This window comes from Heterodontus francisci, chromosome 41 (assembly GCF_036365525.1).
Source record: "Heterodontus francisci isolate sHetFra1 chromosome 41, sHetFra1.hap1, whole genome shotgun sequence".
NCBI classification, from domain to species: domain Eukaryota; kingdom Metazoa; phylum Chordata; class Chondrichthyes; order Heterodontiformes; family Heterodontidae; genus Heterodontus; species Heterodontus francisci.
Genome location: NC_090411.1, coordinates 25,543,307 through 25,561,865, shown reverse-complemented (window position 1 = coordinate 25,561,865; position 18,559 = coordinate 25,543,307). Strand labels below are relative to the sequence as shown.

Below are 18,559 nucleotides of genomic sequence, written 5' to 3'. Positions count from 1 at the left end.
TTTTTTAAGGGTGGCAGGGAGGGCAGTTCAAAACCATTTAACTTTTCAGCTGAGTTCACATTTAGATGGTTTCCCCAAAAGAGGAGTCACAATCCCCACTTAACGCAGACAGAAAAGCCTAGATATTAACCGCGGGTAACACTTAAAGGTCAAGTTACTGGACATTCCCATTTGCTATTTTATTGCAAACATTAACCCTAACCCCATCCCAAATTTAATTTCTATGTCTCTCCTCAAATAGCAGTCAGATCATGTAAACATATCAGACATTCCTCCATTTAAAATCACAGACTAATTTCTAGACTTCTATCAGGTCAGACAGAACGCTGAAGACCATAAGAACCAACCACCACATGCTTCATACAGGCTAAAATTTGGCAGCAAAAGCAACTGAGCTGAAAGTCTAAGGCTGCAAATTGCAAAAATAGTCCCTTCCCCTAAATCTGGTCATTAGCCAAAAAATACACACGCACACACATACACTCAAAAGATAGCGTGTAATAAATACAATATACAACAGGGGGATGTGTTTTCCATTACTCTTGCTTGGACTAATGCTGGAACCAAACACCAAAGACACTGTGGCTGGGGCAAATCCTCAGCAGCACAAATGGTAAAACAGCAGCAGCAGCCTTGGAAAACTGGGTCCACTTTTCAATGCGACTTATTCAGTCTTCAGGATTCCAGGAACCGTAAAAGCACGCGACTTCTCTTGCTCCTCTTTAGGGCCAAGCAGTTAGCCAACAGCAATGAGAGCTTGGAGCTGACTAAACTCCACTTAATTTCTGACCTTGAACCTCTTTGCGGAGTTTGAATTTGGATATAGTATTCAGAAAAAAAAAGTGAAAGGCCAGCATAGTTTTAAAATTAAAAACAGCATAAAAACACACTGCACTACCCAGTCACCCAGCAGGGAAAGAACATCCCTAGAGTCCTGGTTGAATTAATACACTGGTTCTTCATAATGACGGAGCAACATTAATGTACTAGAGACAGACAATCTGGGTTGCAGTCTGCCCTCCAGCAACTCCTGTGGTAAAGGGATATGTTGACTGTTTGATGCTGCCCTCCCTGCCCATCCAACCCCTCTTTTCACACAAATTAAAACTATGTTACACTGTTTGACATCAGTACTAAAGAAGCAACAGTTTTCACTTTACAATCAAAAAACTCGCTATTTACACAAATACAAAAAAATCTCAAAAAGTTATTTATGAAATACAATGTTAAAAAAATACATGGGAAAATAACTTAGGAATCGCATGTATTAAATATAAAACCCAAAAAGTCATCAAGGGGGATGTTAGCATCGGTGCACGGTTAATATCTCAAAAACGAGGGCAACATTCAAGTTTACAGTACAGAACATTGTGATTATATATTTCCACTCTGGGGGAAAAAAAAGTCACCAGGTTTAAACCAGTGGGTCAGAATCCTGAGGTGAGCTACTCTGGAGGGGATATTTTCTGCTTTCAAGGTGCTAGAATTGGATCCACCCTTACCCACCGCTGTCCAGGCCCAATGCTGCTTCAGTCTTCCATTCTTCGAGCACAGTGAATGGACGCACCCCACCACTCTAATGCACCCCCAGCCCCAGGTATGCAAAAAGTTCAATAGCTTTGATGCCAAGAAACCGGGGAGGCTACACAGAGGGGGGGGGGGGGGGGGAAGGGAGAAAAAAGAAACGTTAAAAAAGATGCAAGCTTACACTTTCCCCTTCCGAGTAAGTCACTTTAAGATGAAACTGTATTCTAGTGGTAAAGACAGTATGGTGCTACATTTTTGAATGAAGGGTTAACTCCACGGTGACGGGCATGGAACACGCAAGGTCACCTATTGCAGTTTCTGCTCATGTCCACAACGGTTTTGTCTTAGAATTAGGAGAGGGGTGCGTTTAGTTTGCAGGCTAGGGAAGAGGCCTACTTTATTCTGCTGCATTCAAACATCTGATTCTGCCACTTCCTCCTGGAGAGATCCGTCCCTCTCGAACACTGCCCTCCCCCCCCCCCATCAAACAATGGAAATACCAATCCTCTTCGGCTGGACCTCAATAATTTGGAATTCTTACCAATCCTTGGCTATGACAGGAAGTGACAGCAACCATTTCCACAGTAACATTTTTAAAAAGATCAGGGAGATGCCTGAAAATTAGGGAATCTCAGGCTTCGCAACGGAGTATAAAACCACCACAACAAGTGACCTCGCAGTTTGGCGAGTGTTCCTTCAAGTTTCTGGCTGCTGAATTTGCAAGAATTTCACTGAACACCTTTAGAAAAAAAGAGAACACACGCACAAAACACACATACACAGTAGTTATTCACACATATACACCTGGATTGGAAAACTCCCCCTAGCAATTGACTGGGTCTAGTTACATTTTAAAAATAAATTTAAACATTTCAGCATGCCAAAGCTGAAACAGTTTAGCACTCTAGAACACGATGCGTGTTATCTCCAGTACTTTCCTAATACTCCGGATCTTAATGTAGGCAAATCAGATCTCCTCAGTGCCTCACTGAAAATGTTTAAGGGCTTATTTTCAGTAGGTATTTCGGCGACTGTTTCTTCTCCAACAGCCCTTTTTACACTTTAGCCCTATCTGGGCAATAGTTAAACGGGCAACACATCAGAGGGTTTCAGCTACCACGTGATCAAAGTGGCTTCCAAGCATGGTTGAGGAAGGTGAAAAACATCTTTAAAAAAAGGAAACACTACTGACTGTACTTAAAAAGGTGCAAGATCTGGGAGCGGGCCACTAGTAATGACTTGTTTGTCATCCAGTGAATTGGCACCAATGTGAAGCACTGTGGGATCCAAGGAGCTAGACCTGCATCTACATCTCCTCCACTAACTTATTCCCTCCAAAATCTTGGCATTTATCCTTCGGTGCAGCAAGGTGCCTTCATCTCATTTTCCTCTGTGCTTTCCTCTAACGGATATTGACTGAGTGGAGCCACTGTCTGCAGACCTTATTTGGGCAGATGACAGGACTACCCTTAGACCTGCCTCAGCCACAGTTGGGGACAGAAAGTAGGTAAGCTCGTGCTGGCTATCTGACACCCAAAGATGACTTTTTTTTTTATTTATTTGAATCAGCTCACTACAAAGCTGTCTTCCAGGTCTTCATCTCCCCAATTAGTCTCGAACATTGTGCATTTCAGAACTACCAGATCACAAGACGCTGCATGCTCGGATAATCTGTAGGCAGTTAAAGTTAAGCAGGGACACCAGCATGTGGCATTAAGTCCCGAGTCCAGCCAACATCACCAGAGAAGGCATCGTTAAGGAAATGACTGTGGACTTTTGCAACTGGCAACAAAAATCAAAATCATGCTGGTTCTTTTTTAAAAAAAAAAGTAAAATGGAGTGTTGATTTGGTGAAGCATCCTTAACCTGTAGATCACTGGGCAGGGATGACAAATGGAAATGTGGCACTGAAATGTTACACCTGGATGAAAAAAGCTTCATCCAGATTCCTCGGTACCCCCTGAAATCTGTGTTTCCTTTTCAAAATACGACAAACAGAACACTATAAAGCTTTTTTTAAAAAAAAACCAAAATAAATATATACATTCTTCAGAAATTAGCAGCCAAGGCAGCTCCATGCCACTGGTTTTGTCAACATTATATATATTATATTATAAAATATATAGTCGACACTAAAGTTCAAGCAATTCTGAATTGGACCAACACTAATGCGTGTTTAGTGAGATTTCCTGCCCCCTTCGCACGAATAATGTTTCTATTAAAAATCATGTTTTTAAAATATATGCAAGAATTACTTTTTAAACGAAGTCTAGTCACCCTGGATACAGATAAAAAGGCTAGGAAGTGACGTTAGTACCTACAAGAAGGAAAATGGAGACAGATTTTTTTTTTTTTGCAGTAGTGGAGAGCCAAAAACAAATCCTTTATATACAGGAATCCCAGTGTTGTCACCTAAAATAAAGGCGCAATTCCAGTGCCACTTTGACCATACTAGGATGCTGAAGGGTACAAAGGCCCTCAATTGCAGCATGGGGCATTGACTGCCAAGCCACCTCTGTGCTGGGATGCTCAACTTAAAATTCAGTTGCTGTGGGGACTTCCCCATTTTTTAAAAATATATATACATATAAATGATCAAACTCGGCATCACTGGGACAGAGACCACTGCATATCTGAAAAAGGAGCTTGTCAAAACCACTTTTAATTATTTGTTTCTTCTTTCCTTCACCTACTACTGTTAACTATATTTTTGGGAAGTGAGCACACACTGCACAGAAGGGGAGGGGTGGCGTTTGAAAGGAGGGGCAAGACAGGACAGAAAGGTGATTTATAAATCGGCTATGTGGAACTCTAAGTCTCGACTATTTGAGGATAGGAGGCAGAACTTCATCTGGGGAGGCCGGGGGGGGGGGGGGGGGGGGGGGGTGGGGTGGGGGTGTTCAAAGTTAAATCCGGGTTTTCTTTCAGGAAAAGAAAACTTCCAACAAATGGGACGGGGGAAAATGAACGTATGTAATAAATCTGAGGTGACTAACAAGATCATTGTAAGCGTGCTCAGATTGAAATTGAGGCTTTGCGCCCTCAATTCTCGCACAAACAAAATAGCGGGTGAATACGAGCCCTGTTCTGATATCCTCCCTGAAGGCTCCATCGCAGTGGTCAATGTTGGAGAAGTCGCCCCATCATTGGCAAAAAAATCAGCGAAGGAATCTGCGAGGTGGGAGAAAAAGAGTTCAACATTATTAAAGCATTATCGCTACCAATGTTCCCTCCAGGTTGCACGGCTGCACAGCGATCAGGAATGTGTGGCGCAGGAAACATGCTGCGGTCAAGCAGCCTTCCCTTTAAGATGCGTGCAATCTTAAAAAGGGACAGCACAGTGCTAAAAGCCGGCCGTGTGCAGCAAACAGAAGTTAGACAGAACGTTGATCCCCACCATATTTTCTCCCTTCGCCCACGAAGTCATCAAGTCACTATAACATGATTCCTAGGGCACTTGGCGTTCCTCCGAGTGACCTATTGGGTATCTCGATCGAGAGCACTGGAATCTGCTTAACCATTGACTGCACTGAAGCAGAAATTGATCCTCTTACGACCCAGAAGTTTCCAACTGGAGGGCGGTTCATTGGCTGTTGGCAGGAATTTAGTCCCTCCCCAAGCCAGGTTGTGATTAGGGCGTCTGCAATACTGGCTAAGATCAGCTTACCAAGCCTGACAACTGAACCGGTATCCTTTAGTGCATGATGGATGCTCAGCGAGTTTATCCTGTCAGTGATAAAGCAGCACCCGAATTTAAACTGTGCTGAATTAGCCAACTACAAAGATTAGTTGTAGGGTTGTAGGGTTTCTGTAACTGGTCAGTGTCCTTTGTGGACAGTAACAAATAAAAAACAATCTTGTTTGTATTCAAGATCGGGCAATCTCTACTCGAGGTGTGGGTGAAGATAGTATGCATTTTCCCAGCCCCAGAGCCTCTACCAAGGACGACGGCAGCAGAGAAATCATGGAAACACCATCACCTCCAAGGTTCTTTCCAAACCACACAGCATCCTAACTTGGGCAGGCATCACCATTACTTTGTTACTGACTCCATGCCCTGCAATCCTCTGGTTTCTGCTGTTCTGGAAAAGGTGAAGGAAATAGCCAATGGTCCCAAGGAGAAGGACCACTACCACCTTCTTTCAGCAAGTAGGGATAGGGCAACAAACGCAGTTTTATCACCTAAAACTCAAAGAATGATTTAAAAGCTTCGTCTAGGGTTAGCCCCAATCCCGGTCAAGCTGTACCCCCAGCACCCAAGCCTAAAATAATGGTCACTGAAGCGAGGGTAAGCAAGAAAGCCACCATCCGTGAAACCACGCTTTAGTGAGGAATCCACACTTCAAGGTGAAGAGGTGAGGAGAAAGCGAGCAGATTAAATAAGCCTGTGAACTTATGTCACAGCCTCATATGGAGTGGTATATTCACCTCTCCCACTAGAACGGGAGGGGCAAGAGGAGCTTCTCAAACTAATAGCCACACTTGATAGTGTACATGGCTTCCACTTGGCAATGTCTTTCACACAATTAATGGAGAGTTTATTCCATGTGCAAGACAGCTACTGAACTGGAAACACTATTTACCACAAACCAGCAACACCGTGCTGGAAATTCAGAACTCTCTTCCACAAACAAACAAACAGCAACAGATGCTAGATTAATTAATTTCAATGTGAGATTGAAAGACTTTTGTTAACCAAAGGTATGAAGGGATCTGGGCAAAGGCCGGTATATGAGTTAGGTCACAGATCAGCCATGATCTTGGTGAATGGTAGAACAGGCTCGAGGGGCTAAATGGTTACACCTATTCCTATGACAGCGAGGAAGGAAAACTCCAACCGAAGCTGGAAGTGGACATCGTGCCAGAGGCAACAAGTACTTGCAGCTACACACTAGGGGAGACAGAGATCTGCACAGGACAAACCTAAAATCTTAGTGTGCAGCTTAGTGGTGTATACACTGTGCTGAGCAACAATTTCCAACAGAGTACTAACCATACAGTAATACTCTATGAATTTATCAGTATATATTTATATTTAGTGCTGCAATGTGCAACTTCCACCTTATTAGAGTCCACAGCACAGAAAGAGGCCATTCTGCCCAACTGCTATAAATTAGTGTTAATGTTCGATGAGAGCCTCCTCCCATATCACTTCATCTAACCCTATCAGCATAACCTTCTACTCCTTTCTCCCTCATGTTTATATAGCTTCCCCTTAAATACATCTGCTTTATAAATCACACTCTACAACCAAATATAAATTTAAGCACAAAAATGCAATACATAATTTGTACTGACAGAATGCTATACAGGACAAACTTGCTCTTTGTACCATAATCATGAAGGAAACCGAATAGCCACTTACCAAACTACCTGCTGTTCTAGGGATATTAGTCACTTTGCCAGATGTTCAAAGGGCATGCTGGTCTGTAAAGGAAATAACAGTGAGATCAAGACTGTAATAATTGCCCTCTCAAGGAGTACAAGCCTGGTTTGTTCCTCCACGAATTGACAATACAGCAATTTTGAACTTCCAGTTAATTCGTTCATCAGTTGGAAAAACATCGTTCTACTAGTGAGACCAGCCAACTGACCCTGCACTTACTCACCACTGCCTCTTCCCTTGTGATTATGAGCTGAGCATCCAGTCTTTCTGCAGCCTATTACTTAGAGAGCTTTGCAAATACCACCCACCTCCCCAACAGCCCAAGTATTTGAAGCTGCAAAGATAAAAGGTCTCCAGGTTTAATGCCCAGTCTCCAGAGCTCACTGACCAGGCCAATAGCTGAACTTGGGAATATAGAGTGGCTACCACTGACCTTGGGGATGGGTGAAGGAACAGAGGGAAGAGGGAAACCAGGCTGAGTTCCTACTCCTGATCACTGTGCTGGAAAGTGCCTGCCCATTGGGTGTTGGAGAAGGAACGAATCAGGTTCAGCTGCGATAACATGCCTGGATAAATAAACTCCAGGCAGTCCATCGAAGACAGAGAGAGATGTCAATCAGTACTCACTGAACCACAGTCCAGCAAAGGGCTTGTGCTAACAAAAATGCACTCTTTCCATCTGGAGAAAAACTGAGCTGGAGGTGAAAAAGTGTGTTTTCTCCCCCTTGTGTGTGAACAAACTGATCCAAAACCTGGCAACAGTTAAAGCAGTTGGGTTGTCAGTGATCAAGTATTTCTGCCTCTGTTGCAACAACACTGGGGTGCACCACTAGAGGGCCATAAAGAGCTGTGTGACGACCAACCTCCCTGCTGTGGCACTTTGATCTACTGCACAGATCTCAAGGCAGTGAAATTCACAATGCATTGTTATAAAACAGATCTCTATAGTACAAGACAAATTTACATTTTGCTCTGAACTACAACACAATAAAAGCTACTCTCCTGCATGCTCGGTGGCCAAAAATAAAATGCCTAATTTGTGACCCTCATTCTATGCCATTTATTATATTTAGAGATACAGCACTGAAACAGGCCCTTCGGCCCACTGAGTCTGTGCCGACCATCAACCACCCATTTATACTAATCCTACACTAATCCCATATTCCTACCACATCTCCACCTTCCCTATTTTTTTCAGGTTTGCACTTGCTGCTGTTCAATATTCAGTGTATTCACACCTAACCTGTACTAATGCTTTGTCTTTCAACACACCATTAACATATTGTTTGCCTTCGCTCCGTGACCTTTTGGTCAGCTATGTGGCCTGGTCCAATCTGCACCTTCTCCTTTGTTATCTCTTGCCCCACCCCCACCTCACTGGCTTATAATCTGTGACATTTCTAATATTTGTCAGTTCCGAAGAAGGGTCACTGACCCGAAACGTTAACTCTGCTTCTCTTTCCACAGATGCTGCCAGACCTGCTGAGTGATTCCAGCATTGCTTGTTTTTGTTCCACCTTCCCTATATTCCCCTACCTATACTAGGGGCAATTTACAATGGCCAATTCACCTATCAACCTGCAAGTCTGGCTGTGGGAGGAAACCGGAGCACCCAGCGAAAACCCACGCGATCACAGGGAGAACTTGCAAACTCTGCACAGGCAGTACCCAGAATTGAACCCGGGTCGCTGGAGCTGCGAGGCTGCGGTGCTAACCACTGCGCTACTGTGCTTCCTCGCAAAGCTACTTTTTTGCTAACTAAAAGTATTCCCTCTTTGCCAGGACAGCAGTGGGCAGGACTGAACTTGGCAGTGGTGGCTCCCACAGTTCAACAGCCCACCAGCACTCGTGGTCTACGCTTACCAAGCGGCAGCAAGAACTGATGACACTGCAGTCCAACAGAAGTCAGGATTAATGAGGACGACAAAAACAAGTAATCCTTTGTAAAATAATTTAAAAAAATTAACTGCATGTTACAACACAGATGGTTGGTTTTTTTTTTTAAGAAACTTCAGTAGCTCCCTAATCCCAAACACTCGACAGAGCAGTAAACATACAAGTACAACTTTCTAAAGGCATGAAAGGTTAGACAGGCCAATATTTATTGCTGATCACACAAGTTGCGGTGGTAATCATGGGCCTTAGCAGCTTGTTAAACCACTTCAGAGGGCAGTCAAGTGTCAACCACACTGGCAAGGGACTGGAGGAGTGTACAGATTAAACTACAGAAGGACAGGAGGTTTCCTTCTCTAAAAAAGGACATTAGTGCACAAGTTGAGCTTTTACGTCAATCCAATATCTTCGTAGTCACTTCTACTGATGCCATTTTATTTTCTGATTTTTAAAAAAAATATAAATAAACTGAATTCAAGGAGTCAAACTTGGTGTTGGGATTCAAACTCATTCTCTTGATTAATCCAGGCCTCCAGTCCAGTGACAACCACACCACCACCAGGCTCTCATGCAATTCCTGATCAAGATATAACACCGGCATTGTGTCAGGAAGAAGGGAAAGCAAATTTCTCATTTACTCCCACCCCCACTGAAGTCAATTAAAAACAAAAATCAGCAAGAGGGCTGGGAAAATGCAGGGGAAGTGAAAGTTGTGATAAATGGATACCTGTGATGCTGAAATGCGTGAAGCATCTTGCCGTGCTGTAAGATCAGAGGAAGAAACATTGGCAGGAGCACCTCGATGTAACCTCATGCTCACTTTGCGTTCTCTCTCAGCCCGAGAGATGGGTCTTGGTGAGGTATTTGCTGCAACAATAAAAAAAACAAAAGCGCTTTGTTGAATTACATTGGTTTTCTGTTTGCAGTCACATGGGGTTTCAGAGGCAGTGTTTAACTGGAATGCTCTGCTCGGCTGCTTCTATTCGGCCGAACTTATACTGTAAGTGCAGTGCCAAGATGCAAGTAATTAAACCACTTTACAATAGTGTATACACCTTGGTGGCTTTTCAAACCACAGAAATGCTGAGCTCTAGGAATGAAGTCTTTGACATGAACTTTCTCAAGGAATTGAAGGTAAATGAACAAACACCTTTCCTGTCCTTTCCTTCTGAAGTTAGAGTTCTATCAGACTGCCATTTCACAAGCACTTGTCTTGGTCCAATGTACAGGCCAAACAGCCATACTTTTAGGTGGGATCCTCGACAGTAAGGGCAGCAGGGGCGTGACAACAGCCTTTTGCGTCTTGAACAGTTGGGGGGGTGGGGCAGAAGGGTGAAAAAAAACAAAGCACACTGGTTTCTAATCCGTCCTCATTACTCACTCATGCACTTTTCCCCGTCCCACAGATTCTCCAGTTAACCATCAGGGTCAGCAACAGCAACCCTGATCAATTTCAACCCTCCCAGATCCAGGGTACTGAAGGAAGCTGTAGCATGTCTACTGTTATGGTAGCTGAGATTAGATAACTTAGCCAGAGCAAGGATGAAATGCAGGATTGAAAGAACAGAGGTCAGTTACATAGCATTTGTAATGATCAATCCCTCAGGGGTATTGGAGGGCAGAACCCTTACAAAAAAAGCTGTAATTTTCACAAGAATTTTTTAAAATTTTAATTAAAGTATTGTTGGAATGCTTACATCACTAGAATGTGTTGAGAGTAAATGAATCATTGGCGTACTGTGGTTGCAATATACAAAAGGACAGCCCAGCTGTTTGGGAGCTCAGATTCCAAAATTAGATCCTTGGTGTTTGGGACAGAAAGGAGGAACACACACACACAGATGCCACCTTTCACATCATGGAGCACTTCACAGGTTGGAGTATGTTGAAATGTTCTCACTGATGTGTAGGTAAATGCAGAGGTCAATTTGCACAGCAAGAGCCCACAAACAGCAAGAAATGACTTCCTTGGTGATATACATTGAGTGATAAGTATTGGCTTGAACTCAAGAATTTTCCTGCTCTTTGACTAGTGGCATGGGATCTTACTAATCTAGCCGAACAGCAGAGGCAGGGTGCCTCTCCCTCAGCTGATCAGAAAGACTGTCCAGCAAACCCTCGGCATTGCAATGAAGTGTCAGTCTAGATTATATGCTTAAGGTTATTACATACAGCCTAACATCTGTTGTCAGGAAATTACGAGAGTCTATAATTAAGGATGGGATGACTGAACACCTTGAATATTTTCAGCTGATGAGAGCTAACTTGGATTTGTAAAGGCTAAGTCATGCCCAATGACCCTGACTGAATTTTTTTTATGAAGGGGCGATTATAAGTGGACAAGGGAGGTCTTATGGGTGCTACTTATATGGACTTCCAGAAGGCATTCGATAAAGTCCCTAAGAGACTGTCAGCTTAAACTGAAACTCGTTAGAGCAAGCAAGTTATTGACCTGGTTAGCAGACTGGTTGAGCAGCAGGAGACAGGGCAGAAATAATGGGCAGGTATTCGAATTTGCAGCAAGTGATAAACAGCATCTCACAAGAACCAGTGCTGGGACCTCAACCATTCACTGTATTTATTAACTATGATGCTTTTCACCGTCATCCAGCTGGGTGGGATTGCACTCAACTGGTTCCACTTTTATTTTCATTTTGGCCAGAGAATTATGCAATGGCTTTTCATCCCACATCCTCGGTTACCGCTGGTTTCCCCCCCCCCCCCCCCCCCCAAGATCTATCTGTCGCCCCCTATTCTCATCTACATGCTGCCCCACAGTGACATCATCCAAAAACACATCAGGGTCCACATGTACGCTGACACCCAGCTTTACCTCACCATCACTGCTGTTGACCACCCCCCCACTGTTTCTAAATTATTAGACTGCTTGTCTGAGGAGTAGGAATTTCCTCCAATAAATACTGGGAAGCCCAAAGTCTTTGGTCCCTGCCACTGACACTGTTCCCTAACCACCGACTCCATCCCCCTCAGGCAACTGCCTGAGGCTGAACTAGACTCTTTGGAACCTTAGTGTCATATCTGACCCACAGATGCACTTCCAACCACGTAGCTGCACTATGACCAAGACTGTATATTTCTATCTGTCCAACAATGTGGACAATTGCCCAGGTATGTCCGGTCCACAAGAAGCAGCACAAATCCAATCTCCGGCCAATTTACACCTCATCGGTCTATGCTTAATTAGCAAAATGAAGGAAGGTGTCAATCACAGTGCTATCAAGCGGCACTTAACCACCTGCTCACTGATGCTCAGTTTGGGTTTTGCCAGGGTCACTCAGCTCCAGACTTCATGAGAGCCTTGGCCCAAACATGGACAAAAGAGCTGAATTCCAGAGGCGAGGTCAGTGACTGCCCTAGACATGATGGCAGCATTTGGCTGAGTGTGGCATCAAGGATCCCTAGCAAAATTGATTAAATGGGAATCAGGGAGAAAACTCTCCGCTGGTTGGAGTCATACCTAGTAGAGTAAGGAAGATGGCTGTGGTTGTTGGAGGCCAATCATGACAGCCTCAGGACACCCTGTAGGAATTCGGCAGGGTCATGTCCAAGGCCCAACCATCTTCAGCTGCTTCAATGACCTTCCAAACATCCATAAGGTCAGAAGTGGGGATGTTCAGTACCACCTACAACTCCTCAGATACTGAAGCAGCTCATGTCCCTCTGCAGTAAGACCTGGACAACATTCAGGCTTAGGCTGATAATGTAGCTCAAATGTCACTTGCCATTTAAGTGCCAGGCTATTACCAATGCGATAATTTAACCATCTCCCCTTGACGTTCAATGACACTACCATCGCTGAATTCCCCATCAACATCCTGAGGGTTACCACTGACCAAAACATAACTGGACCAGCCATATAAATACTGTGGCTACATGAGCAGGTCAAAGGTTGGGATTTCTGTGGCAAGTAACACCTTTCAACTCCCCAGTGCCTGTCCACCATCGACAAGGCACAGTCAGGAGTCTGATGGAATACTCTTCACATGGCTGCATGGAGTGCAGCTCCAACATTCAAGAAGCTTGATAACATTCAGGACAAAGAAGACAACTCAATCAGCACCCCAACTACCACCTGAAAATGTTCACTCCCTCCACCACTGGTGCACAGTGGCAGCAGTGTACACCATCCAGGAGATGCACTGCAGAAACTTGCCAAGGCTCCTTCAACAGCCCTTTCTAAAGTCACAATGCTATCACCTAGAAGGTGAAGGTCAGCAGACGCAAGGGAACAAGTTCTGTAAGTTCCCCTCCAAGCCACACACCATCCTGACTTAGAAATATAGCCATTCCTTCTCCATCACCAGGTCAAAATCTTGGAACTCCCTCCCTAACACTGTAGGTGTAGTTTCACCACATGGACTGCTGCAGTTCAAGAAGGCAGGTCACCACCACCTTCTCAAAGGAAATGAGGGATGGGCAATAAATGGCCTTACCAGCAATGTTCAACCCAGAAGCTAATTTTTTTTTTTAAACCCCTCCGTAACATCGCCCAACTCCAACCTGCCTCAACTCAGGCTTTTCTTACTTCTAGATGACTATTCCAGTGCATTCCTAGCTGGCCTCTACTCTCTATAAACTTGAGATCATCCAAAACACTGCTGCCTGCGTCCTAACTCGCACTGAGTCCTGTTCGCCCATCACCCTTGTGCTTGCTAACCTATACTGGCTCCTGGTTAAGCATTCTCATTCTTGGTTTAAAATCCTTCCATGGCCCTGCCCCTCCTTATCTCTAATCTCCTCGAGGCCTCCCTGATCTTTACTATAGTCATGGAGAGGGATAGGAACAGACGGGATGGGAAAATATTTAATTGGGGGAGGGGGAATTACAATGCTATTAGGCAGGAACTGGGCAGCTTAAATTGGGAACATATGTCCAGGGAAATGCACGACAGAAATGTGGAGGTTGTTTAGGGAGCACTTGCTGAGACTGCTGGATAGGTTTGTCCCAATGAGGCAAGAAAGGGATGGTAGGGTGAAGGAACCTTGGATGACAAGAGATGTGGAACAGCTAGTCAAGAGGAAGAAGGAAGCTTACTTAAGGTTGAGGAAGCAAGGATCAGACAGGGCTCGAGAGGGTTACAAGGTAGCCAGGAAGGAACTGAAGAATGGACTTAGGAGAGCTAGAAGGGGACATGAAAAAGTCTTGGCGGGTAGGATTAAGGTGAGGAACAAGAGGATGGCCAGAGAGAGGGTAGGGCCGATCAGGGATAGTGGAGGGAACTTGTGCCTGGAGTCGGAGGAGGTAGGGGAGAGGTCCTTAATGAATACTTTGCTTCAGTATTCATTAGTGAGAGGGACCTGAACGTTTGTGAGGACAGCGTGAAACAGGCTGATATGCTCGAACAGGTTGATGTTAAGAAGGAGGATGTGTTGGAAATTTTGAAAGACATGAGGATAGATAAGTCCTCGGGGCCAGACGGGATATACCCAAGGTTATTACGGGAAGTGAGGGAAGGGATTGCCGCCCCTTTGGCGATGATCTTTGCATCCTCACTGTCCACTGGAGTAGTACCAGATGATTGGAGGGTGGCAAATGTTATTCCCTTGTTCAAGAAAGGGAATAGGGAGAACCCTGGGAATTACAGACCAGTCAGTCTTACGTTGGTGGTGGGCAAATTATTGGAGAGGATTCTGAGAGACAGGATTTATGATTATTTGGAAAAGCATAGTTTGATTAGAGATAGTCAGCATGGCTTTGTGAGGGGCAGGGCATGCCTCACAAGCCTTATTGAATTCTTTGAGGATGTGACAAAACACATTGATGAAGGAAGAGCAGTGGATGTGGTGTATATGGATTTTAGCAAGGCGTTTGATAAGGTTCCCCATGGTAGGCTCATTCAGAAAGTAAGGAGGCATGGGATACAGGGAAATTTGGCTGTCGGGATACAGAACTGGCTGGCCCATAGAAGACAGAGGGTGGTAGTAGATGGAAAGTATTCAGCCTGTAGCTCGGTGACCAGTGGTGTTCCGCAGGGATCTGTTCCGGGACCTCTGCTCTTTGTGATTTTTTATAAATGACTTGGATGAGGAAGTGGAAGGCTGGGTTAGTAAGTTTGCCGATGACACAAAGGTTGCTGGAGTTGTGGATAGTGTGGAGGGCTGTTGTAGGTTGCAACGGGACATCGACAGGATGCTGGGCTGAGAAGTGGCAGATGGAGTTCAACCTGGAAAAGTGTGAAGTGATTCATCTTGGAAGGTCGAATTTGAATGCAGAATACAGGCTTAAAGACAGGATTCTTGGCAGTGTGGAGGAACAGAGGGATCTTGGGGTCCACGTCCATAGATCCCTCAAAGTTGCCACCCAAGTTGATAGGGTTGTTAAGGCGGCGTATGGGGTGTTGGCTTTCATTAACAGGGGGATTGAGTTTAAGAGCCGCGAGGTTATGCTGCAACTCTATAAAGACCTGGTTAGACCACACTTGGAATATTGCGTTCAGTTCTGGTCGCCTCATTATAGGAAGGATGTGGAAGCTTTAGAGAGGGTGCAGAGGAGATTTACCAGGATGCTGCCTGGACTGGAGGGCATGTCTTATGAAGAAAGGTTGAGGGAGCTAGGGCTTTTTTCATTGGAGCGAAGAAGGATGAGAGGTGACTTGATAAAGGTGTACAAGATGATGAGAGGCATAGATAGAGTGGATAGCCAGAGACTTTTTCCCAGGGCGGAAAGGGCTATCACCAGGGGGCATAATTTTAAGGTGATTGGAGGAAGGTTTAGGGGAGATGTCAGAGGTAGGTTCTTGACACAGAGAGTGGTGGGTGCGTGGAATGCACTGCCAGCGGTGGCAGTAGAAGCAGATACATTAGGGACATTTAACCGACTCTTGGATAGGTACATGGATGATAGTAGAATGAAGGGTATGTAGGTAGTTTGATCTTAGAGTAGGTTAAAGGGTCGGCACAACATCATGGGCCGAAGGGCCTGTACTGTGCTGTACTGTTCTATGTTCTATAACCCTCATAGCTGCACTCCTGAACTTTAGCCTCCTGAGTATCCCCAATTTTAACTGCTCCACCAATGGCAGTCATGCCTTTAGCTGCCAAGGCCCCAAGCTCTGGAATTACAGCCTTAAACCTCTCTGCCTCTCTTTCCTCCTTTAAGACGTCCCTTAAACTTACCTCTGACTAAGCTTTTGGTCATCCTGCCTAATATCTCATTAGGAGTCTCAGTGTTATTTTATAATACCTGTGAAGATGTTTTATTACATTGAAGGTTGAACTGCTATTTTTCCACTTGGCACAGGCACGTGTCAGAATGGGCCAAATGGACTCCTTCTGTGCCACAAGTTATTGTAGTTGATGGGATAGAAAGCCACGTATCCAAGTTTGCCGAGAACACAAAAATAGCCGGCACTATAAGCGATGTCGGTGGAAGGATAAAATTACACAGAGGTATTAATAGAGTAAGTGAACGTGTAAAACTGTTGCAAATGGATTTCAATATAGGCAAGTGAGGGGTTATCCACTTTTAACCTAAAGAAGCGGAAACAGGGAACACTCTAAAATGGTGAAAGGTCCAAAAAGGAGTGGAATCCATGTATATTAGATCATTCAAATGCTATGGACAGATGCAAAAAAAAAAAAATCAAAAAAAGGCTAAATGGAATGCTAGCCTTTATATCTAGAGGACTAAAATACAAGTGCTTAGAAGTCATGTAACAGCTATACAAAGCCCAGGTTAGCCCACACCTGAAGTACTGAGAGGGGTTGAGGGCACCACACTTTAGGAAGAATATACTGGCCTTGAAGTGCAGCATAGATTTACCAGAACGATACCCAGACTCCAAGGGTTAAGTTACAAGGAGATTATACAAACTAATGGTTGCATTACCTGGAATTTAGAAGGTTAAGGGGCGATTTGATCGAAATTTTCAAGATATAAAGGGGAACAAATGGGATAGAGAGAGAAAAACCATTTCTGCTGGCTGAGAAATCTGGGAGGAGGGGACAGAGTGTAAACAAAAAACAGAGCCAGCGTTTCAGGAGTGAAATTAGGGAACAGTTCTACACACAAAAAGCAGTACAAGTTTGGAACTCTTCCAGAAAAAGTAATTGATGCTGGGTCAATCATTAATTTTAAATCGGAGATTGATAGATTGCTGTTAACCAAAGGCATTAAAAGGCAGATGGGGCAAAGGCGAATACATGGAGTGAGGTCACAGATCAGCCATGATCATATTGAATGGTATAACAGGTTTGGAGGAGCTAAACAGCCTCCTCCTGATCCTACATCTCTAGGGTGAGGCTTGAACCCACAATAAATATCTACCACAAGAGTGCTTTCAACTGAACTAAGTTAACACATTATGATGAGATAATTCAACAGGGTGGGGTGGGGGGAAAAAAAGAGAGAAAGAGGGAGAGAGAAAATACTGACCAGACTGCTGTGCTCGAGGTGCCTGAGTAGGCAGCACTGCATCTTGTCCATTCCGTAACCGGTTACCCACTGCACCAGCTCCCGTTCCGGGCGGGAGGACTCGCGTTGCTGAACTGCGTGTCTGCACCACACGCTCTTCCCGCTCATGCTCTCTGCGCTCGCGCTCACTTTCTTCTGGGGTCCGACCTGCGCCCTGTAAATCAGAAAAAGGTAAGTCGACTCTCATTGGATGACATGGCAATTTACTTTGGTGGTTGCTAGTTGGAGGAAAAGAGAAAAGAAATTTTTTTTTTGTGGGGGGGGGGTAGGGGAAGAAAAAAATAACGGGAAAAAAAACCCACCAGATCGGACTTCAATTCCCAGGCACCAGAAACATTGGTAAATGAGTTTCAAATCCATAAAACTCTTTGACCAAGCGGCAAAACAAATAACTCGCTCTGAAACACTTCATCCAAAAACACTGACCATTCCCCTCATCCACAAGCTGACTGCCTAACTATAATGTCCTCAGCACGTTTTCATTTCAGATGTCCATCTTTTGGCTGTTCTCCACTGATCTTTATTAACTCCCGCTGTATTTTGCTAGCCCCTTCCAAAAATAAGGCATGATATTTCAGCATCTTTTTAGACCAATATGCAGGGCGTTCATCCATCACCTCACTCGCGAGCCTTCTGAGGTTGAGCGGGAAAAGAATCAGGGCCCAGCTCGGTAACTCCCCAAATATTCTGCTGTGTTGTGCTAATTTGCTGCTGGGACCAAGCACTGACAACACCAACTAAATGCTTGGCCTTGATCAGTAAAGGGAGGGGTAAGGCTAGCAGTGAAAGTACCTGGGACAGATCAGTGGGAAATATTTCTTTTTTTTTTAAAAAAAAAGGACAAGGTAATATGGGTGCTTGGGCGCTGCAGGCAAAGATTAGGGGCAAGCTCGCATTCAGAGCTGTGCTGCGCAGGGGGACAGTTGACTGAGGTGCACAGGGTGTCACCCATTTGATGGGAAAGCCATTTGACAATAACTAAGGGGTTTCAAAAGATCCTCTGCATAACAAGCAGAGCTGAAGAATTTCATGCTGTAATTACTCACGGGCATGTGACATGGGCGGCACAGTGGTTAGCACCGCAGCCTCACAGCTCCAGGGACCCGGGTTCGATTCTGGATACTGCCTGTGCGGAGTTTGCAAGTTCTCCCTGTGACCGTGTGGGTTTTTGCCGGGTGCTCCAGTTTCCTCCCACATGCCAAAGACTCGCAGGTGATAGGTAAATTGGCCCTTGTAAATTGCCCATAGCATAGGTAGGTAAATGGTAGGGAATATGGGATTACTGTAGGGTTAGTATAAATGAGTGGTTGTTGGTCGGT

At 44.6% G+C, this 18,559-nt stretch overlaps 1 protein-coding gene across 1 annotated transcript in view; it reads right to left on the bottom strand.

Moving 5' to 3' along the window:
• Positions 1-1,466: 1,466 nt before the first annotated feature.
• Positions 1,467-18,559, bottom strand: part of LOC137353369 (casein kinase I) — a 47,157-nt gene continuing 30,064 nt past the window's right edge. The window contains exons 8-11 of the mRNA XM_068019555.1: positions 17,202-17,394; positions 9,534-9,673; positions 6,893-6,954; positions 1,467-4,698 (exon numbers count right to left, since the gene is read on the bottom strand). Of these exons, the coding sequence (XP_067875656.1) occupies positions 6,922-6,954; positions 9,534-9,673; positions 17,202-17,394 (366 nt within the window). The 3' untranslated portion in view covers positions 1,467-4,698; positions 6,893-6,921. The remainder of the gene's footprint in view (positions 4,699-6,892; positions 6,955-9,533; positions 9,674-17,201; positions 17,395-18,559) is intronic.